The sequence below is a fragment of the Hipposideros armiger genome, unplaced genomic scaffold (assembly GCF_001890085.2).
Source record: "Hipposideros armiger isolate ML-2016 unplaced genomic scaffold, ASM189008v1 scaffold_235, whole genome shotgun sequence".
Lineage (NCBI taxonomy): Eukaryota > Metazoa > Chordata > Mammalia > Chiroptera > Hipposideridae > Hipposideros > Hipposideros armiger.
In genome coordinates, this window is record NW_017731585.1 from 1,979,533 (window position 1) to 1,987,235 (window position 7,703).

At 44.0% G+C, this 7,703-nt stretch overlaps 1 protein-coding gene across 1 annotated transcript in view; it reads left to right on the forward strand.

Annotated features, from left to right (window-relative positions):
* The window catches only part of VSTM4 (V-set and transmembrane domain containing 4), a 120,570-nt gene that overhangs the window by 75,973 nt on the left and 36,894 nt on the right, over positions 1-7,703 (forward strand). Inside the window, exons 5-7 of the mRNA XM_019655083.1 lie at positions 1,230-1,234; positions 3,135-3,142; positions 6,489-6,497. Of these exons, the coding sequence (XP_019510628.1) occupies positions 1,230-1,234; positions 3,135-3,142; positions 6,489-6,497 (22 nt within the window). The remainder of the gene's footprint in view (positions 1-1,229; positions 1,235-3,134; positions 3,143-6,488; positions 6,498-7,703) is intronic.

The following is a 7,703-nucleotide window of genomic DNA, read 5'->3' on the forward strand; positions in this document are numbered from 1 at the left end:
TTAAAATGGGTAAAAAGATTTGAAAAGATATTTCCCTAAAGAATATATACAAATGACTAACAAGTTTGTGAAAATATGTTCAATATCATTAGTCATTAGAGAAGTGCAAATAAAGCCACAATGTGATGCCACTACACAGCCACCACATTGGCTATAATAGAAAAGACAGGCAATGTCAAGTGTGGGTGAAGATGTGGAGAAACTGGAGCCCTGTAAATTGCTGGTGTAAATGTAATAATAAATGGTCACTTTGGAAAACACTTTGGTGGTTTCTTAAAACATTAAACATAAACTTGCCATATGATCTAGCAATGGCACCTGTAGGGTTCTACCCAAGAGAAATGAAAGCATATGTCCACGCAAAGACATACACACAGCTATTCATAACTGCTTTATTCATAATATCCAGATGCTGGAAACAGCCTAAATATACCCATCAACTGGTGAATGGATAAACAAAATTTAGTATATTTCAATTAAATACTATTTGATAATAAAAAGGAAAAAACTACTGGTATATGCTACAACATGGATGAAATTCAAAAACATTAAGCTAAGTGAAGGAATTCATATGTAAAAAATTACATATTGTATGATTCCATTTGTTTGAAATATCCCAAAAAGGTAAATTTATAGAGACAGAAAGTAGATTCGTAGCTACTTAGGGCTGAACGTGGGAGTAGGGATTAACTATAAATGGGCAAAAGGGAGCTTTTTGGGGTGACAGAAATGTTCTAAAATTGTATTGTAGTGATGGTGGCACAGCTTTATAAATCAACTAAAATTATTGAATTGTACACTTATGATCAGTCAATTTTATGGTGAATAAATTATGCCTCAATAAAGTTACTTGATTTCTTTTTAGAGCATATGTCACCATAAGGCCCCAAGGACCAGCATTTCAGATGTGGAGGGAGATTACGGCTAGGTGGTCACAGGCTGTGTAGGACCAGCCCGTAGCGTTTCTCAGGATTTGCTTGCTGTGATCTAGTGTCTGGCCTTTCATCATTAGCACGCAGTGCTGGCGTTTGGCCTCGCTTCTTGCCCCTTTCAGTTGTCCCTATTTTGAGCTGGTGCTGACCAAGGTTGGAAGTACAGGAGAGGACATCACCCCAGCCTGCTGGGCATTAGAGTTTGGTCTCCCCCAGCCCTGGGATTCTTATCAGAGGTCAGGGATGACCACAGAGTCCTGCTGAAATGCTGTCCCCTCTACCAGCTGGTGCTGACAGCGAGACTGGTCGGGTGCCCAAGTTGATCTCTCCCAGTGGGCATGTCTTCTGATGGGGCCAACCCACAGATCTGCCTCTGAAAAGCCTGCATTTACTTCACTACACCCCAGAACCCTGCAGGGGCCAGGCCTGCTCCCACAAACCTGGCAGTTGGCTCTCTACCAACTTGCATTCATCTTCCTGATTAGACCCTCATGCCAATTTGACTAGGTACAGCCCAATTCCCTCTCATGGTGCCTTGCTAAAGAACAGATCAATACTTGCCTTTAAACTAGCTTTGGTTTGTGTGCTCTGTCTCTGTAGTTCAGGCTCTTCCTCCCATTCCTTTCCTGCCATGGGCTCCCAGATACCGGCTCCATCATCTCTGCTATGGCTGGGGGAGGCTAGGCTCTTGGAGTCTCAAACTATGATCAGGACAAACATCCTTCTCTGTTCTCTGACCACTTCCTCCTAAGGGCAAATGGGCAGACAGCACAAGACCAGGGCAAGGTGCCAGGAATGGAAACCCATAGGCAGGGGAGGGACCCTCAGGAAGAGGCCACATGCGGGCACTGAGCCTGTGGTCACTGAGAGAGGGACCTTGCCAAGTGACTGAGGGAGAACCTGAAGACCTTAGGGAATTCCATGGCTTGTTGAGACAAATTCAAGCAAAGGAAAACAAGCCTCATCTTGAATTTGTGTCATCCCTGAAGTCAGAAGTTGACATCTCCTGGGAGGGTGGCCCTGACCTTCAGGTTGGGAGACTGTTTTTTCCCACAACAAACTCTTTCCTGGAGCAGAGAGTGGGGCCCAAGAAGACATCTCAGGGTTCTGCCCTCCCCAGGGAAAACAGCTTTGAGAGCAGCTCAAGTAGTATATCAAATTTCTCTAAAAGTCCCATGAAATAAGACTTAAAATGAAATGCCACCAATTGCATAGAGATCTAATGTGTTCCCACACCATGACATAACTCTTTAGTGGGTTCAGATGCTTTTCTCCCTGTAGGTCAAGTTCAAGAAAGTTGTTGAGAGGATGAACAGGGGCACAGAAAAGGCAATTCCCAGTTAGTGCATTTCCTAACCTTTTGCTTCCCCTGTTCTTATGGGTTTGAGACAACAAAGTATTTGCAAATGGGAGAAATTAAATTGAACATTATGTTACCTGTGCTAACAGCAATTGCAGTTGAAGTAATCCAAGCTTTCTTCATGTTTTCTATAGCATACACTTTTTCAAAGATAAACAGGTCAGGGGCACAGGCTATTTATATGTTGGATAAATTACAGGCACAGAATTACTGTGGTTTGTGAGCTTAGTTTACAGCACATTTCAGTCTTTTCTGAACCATCAGAGATTTTTAAACATACCCTGACAAAAACGCTGCGCTTCCCTCCTCTCACAACCACATCAAAATTACAACTAATTTTACAACAGAGCAAACATTGAGAATTGCCTGAAGTCAGTTGAACAGAAGTCCTACAACTAAGTACATATAGAGGAAACCACCTCAATACTACTAGGAAAGGTAGAGATGCGGAACAAGTAGATCCCATACCCGCATGTGGTTGTTAAAAATCAGAAGGGATATCCTGACTGCAGAGGTTTCTCTGGCGGAGCGAGGGGTCCCAGCCCCACACCTGGCTCTCCAGCCAAGGGTTCCAGTGCCAGGAAGAGAAGTCCTCATAACTTCTGGCTGTGAAACCCAATGGAGATTGTGGCTTAGTAAGAGGGAGGGCTGGTGGAGTCTCAGCTGTTCCTCTTAAAGGGCCTGTACATGGATTTACTTGCTGGCAGACTCACTTTCTCTGAGTTCCAAAACTGGGGCAGCAGCTCAAAAGGTGCCAAGGAAATACAGGAAGGAACTGAATTGTCTGGCTTCACAAGAGCAGGAGGAGCAGCTTCCTCTTGGACAAAAGTACTGGCAGAAACCATTATTTCTTTGTTGAGCCCTCCCTGCTCCCAATGTGCAGATACAGGCAGCCCCCATAGTCGCCATCAACCTGGCTGACATGATTTGCCTGCCCTGGTGATTTCCTGAGACACTGCCCCACCCAACTTGTGGACCCAACCAGCCACTTCTGGTGGCTTTTCCATATTAATAACCCTTGGTTCATGCTGTGGACTTTCCTACAAATCTCTCAAAGGTTCACAAACAAGCAGCATCTGGCCTTGGTGTTCTCATACCTCTTTCTGAGCAGCCCCAAACCCGGCACTAGTGGCAGGTGGCCTCGGTTCATGGCTTGGCCTCTTCCAGGCACCTCCAAGCCCAGTACATGTGGCTACCATCTGTGGATTGCTTTGTGGCTAATGCCTGGTGGCCCCAGGCAGGGCACAGGCTGTGGCTGAACTTGGCCTGTGCAGGGGCCCCTCCCAGGAGGTCCTGGGGCTGGCACCACCCAGCTGCCTCTGCAGGCCACACACCCAGAGGGCAGACTGGGCAGGTACCAGAGCCCTGCTAAAGCAAATCCTGCTCCATAGGGTCAGCCTCTGCACAACAGCTCTTCCACTGTAGTCACAGCCAGCCCTCACAACCAATCAGCCCAAAGGTCAGTCGCTCCCACTGATGTGCAAACATCAACCAAGGCTCAACTACTTTAGGAAGGCGCACACAATCCACACAAGGACACACCTAGAGCACCTGGCTCAGGTGACCAGAGAGACTGCGCCACTGGGTTCCACAGGACACCTACTACATATGGACACTCTACTAACCAGCAGACATAGCAGTTCTACCTAATGCATAGAAACAAACATAGGGAGGCAGCCAAAATGGGGAGACAAAGAAACATGTCTCAAGTGAAAGAACAGAACAAAGCACCAGAAAAAGAATTAAACAAAATGGAAACAAGCAATCTACCAGACACAGAGTTACAAACACTGGTTATAACGATAATCAATGATCTCAGGGAGAACTTCAACAAGGAGATAGATAACATAACAATGGAGATGGAAAACAGAAAAAGAACTAGTTATAAAATAAAGAGTACAATAACTGAAATAAAGATTAGAGGCAATCAACTGTAGGATAAATGAAGCAGAGGATCGAATAAGCAATTTAGAAGTTAAAGTAGCAGAAAACACCCAATCAGAACAGCAAAGGAGATAATGAATCAAAAACATAATGAAGATAGTTCAAGGGGCCTCTGGGACAACATCAAGCATACCAACATTTGCATCATTGGGGTACCAGGAGAAGAGAGAAAGCAAGGAATTGAAAACCTATTTGAAGACATAATGACAGAAAACTTCCCTAACCTGGCAAAGGAAATAGACATAGAAGCCCAGGAAGTGCAGAGAATTTCAAACAAGATGAACCCAAAGAGGCCTAAATCAAGACACATCATAATTAAAATGCCAAAGGTTAAAGACAAAGGAGCAAGAGAAATGCACTTATTTACCTACAAGGGAGCTCCCATAAGACTATCAGCTGATTTCTGAACAGAAACTTTTCAGGGCAGAGGGATTGGTATGAAATATTCAAAATAATAAAAAACAAGTTCCTACAACCAAGATTACCCAGCAAAGCTATCATTTAGAATCAAAGGACAAATAAAGAGCTTCCCAGAAAAGAAAAAGCTAATTAGGAGTTCATCACCACCAAATGTATTACAAAAAATCTTAAGGGGCCTTCTTTAAGATGAAAAAAAAAGGGGATAAAAAATAGGGATAATAAAATGGCAATAACTATATATCTATCAACAATTACTTTAAATATACAGTAAAACCTTGGATTGCAAGGAACGTGGTTTGTGAGTGTTCCGCAAGACGAGCAAACATTTCTATTATACATTTTAACGTGGTAAATGAGCGATGTCTTGCAATATGAGTAGTTTGTTTCCAGAACGAATTATGCTCGCAAACCAAAGTATTACTGTATATGGGTTAAATGCTCAAATTAAAAGGTAGGGTTGCTGAATAATAAGAAAACAAAACTCTTACATATGCTGCCTACAAGAGATTTACTTCATATTGAAAGACCCACACAGACTGAAAGTAAAGGGATGGAAAAAGATATTTCATGAAAAAAAAAAAAGCTGGGGTAGCAATACTCATACCAGACAAAATAGACTTTATTATTATTTTTTTAAGTTAATTTATTTTTTTGATGAGTCAATAGACTTTAAAACAAAGGCTATAACAAGAGACACAGAAGGACCCAGTAATCCCACTTCAGGGTATTTATCTGAAGAAACCCAAATCACTAATTTGAGGAGATGTGTGTGCATCCATGTATTTATTGCAACATTATTTACAATGGCCAAGATATGGAGGCAACCTGGGTGTGCATCAATCGATGAATGGATAAAGAAGAGGTGGTACATGTATACAATGGAATATTACATAGCCATAAAAAAGAATGAAATCTTGCCATCTGCAGCAACACGGATGAACCTACAGGGTACTGTGCTGACTGGAGTAAGTCAGACAGAGAAAGACAAATGCCATATGATTTTAGTTATAGCTGGAATCTAAAGAACAAAATAAACAAACAAACTCATACACATAGATACAGAGAACATTTTGATGGTTGCCAGCTGGAAGGGGTGTTGCAGGGTAGTTGAGAAAGGGGAAGGGATTGAGAAGTACAAATTGGTTGTTACAAAATAGTCATGAGAATGTAGGGTGTAGGATACGGAAAATAGTCAATAATATAATAACTATGTATGGTGTCAGATGGGTACTAGATTTATAAGGCTGATGACCTTGTAAGTTCCATAAATTTCTAATCACTATGTTGTACACCTGAAACTAATATAATATTGAATGCTAACTTTAATTGAAAAATAAAACAATTATTAAAAAATAAGTACCCCGACAATTGTAGTATCGGATTTAATACGTGACTTGTTCAGGATCTTAGAGTGAAGGTTGAGATTTGATTTTAAAGAGAATCTAAAGATATGTGCTCTGAACTTAGATATGTAACTACTTGCTTCTTTATAATGATATTGAATAGTGGCGTTACAAAATATTTATTTCTTCTGTGAAAGGCAGTCTGCTGTGGTGGTTAAGGGCTCTGGGGCCAGGTCGCCTCAGTTTGAATCCAGACTCTGCCACTGATTACTGTGTGCCTTTCAGTCATTTTTCAACCCCTCTGATAAAGTGGGACTATAGCTCTAGCACATAGTGTTGTTAGGAGGATTAAATGAGTTAGTCTGTATAAAGTACTTCCAGCAGTACCTGGTTAATGGTGAACTCCTTGCAAGTGGTTCTATTATTATTCATTCATTACTTATGGATGAGTCTACTATATAGGACAACTCATAAGGCCCGTAGAGTAAGGATGAAATGACACACAGCCCATGCCCTTCAGGTATTTGTCGAATGGGAGACCCAAAGAAGCAAAACCAGGGCAGCGCCCCTAGGATGCCCACAGAGCTGTCATGGGCACCCAGACACTGCTGTGGGTGGTAAGGAAGGCTTCCTGGAGGTGAAATGTGAGCCAGATCATGATGGATGAGTGTTCCAGGAGAAGAGGGCTGGGGGAGGACAGGCACAGAAGTGGGGAAGAGAAGCCCAGTGGGTAAAAGGCCTGGGAGCTGGAGGAATTTGGTTGTTAGGAGTGAGGAGCCCTGGAGATTCAGGGCCGAGCAGCAGGGAGAAGAGGCTGGAGAGGGCAGCAGGGCCAGATGCCAAGGGATGGAGTCATATTAATAGCGATAGCCAAGCCACACCTTTATTAAATGGCACGTTCTGGGCTGTGCTGAGCACTGATGTACAGCATCTTTTTCACTCCTCACAGTGACCCCGTGAGCAGGTGCTGCTGCCACTGTCCCATTCTACAGATGAAAGTGGGTGATGGTGAGGTCGGGAAGGGAGAGGTAGGCAGCGAGGGATGGCAGCCCAGCCCACCTGGCTCCAGGGCTGGCACGCTGCCCCAGGCATGCTGGAAACTTGGGTTTCACTGTGAGTGCTTCACACAATGAACAAGGAGTCGATGCTACAGAAAAGTCAGGGCAATGAAGGACAAGTGGCAAGGGCACAGCTGTGGATGTGGGCATGGCTGCAGCTGCACTGCATCCCTGGCTTTGAAAAGTCCAATGGGCTCTGGTCATAGACATAGACATTGATTTGCTGACACCCTGACCATGTCGGTGGTTGTTGTTTGGTTGGTTTGTAGTACATGTGTACGCTGAATGCCTTTCCCTCTATCCACATTCACCTAAGCAAACCAGGTGGTGAGGGCAGGGACAGCAGATGCAGGCATGTCTCTTCCAGCCTTCCTCCTGCATCCCTGACCTCATTGCTGTACCACCTTGTCCCCACCCAACCCCAGCACTCTGGTTCAGCACTCTTCTTTCTTCCACAGACCCCAGGAGGGACAGGCATGGGGTGTGGGTCTGTGAGATAGGTCTGATTGTTATTCCTGGCATGGGGTAGAGAACAGTCCACCTGGATTGGGTGTCAGTTCCCGCTGTGACACCAGGCAGCGTGGTGACCTTGGGCCAGTCACTCTGCTTCTCTGAGAATGAATGTCTCACCCTCCACAAAGCAGGC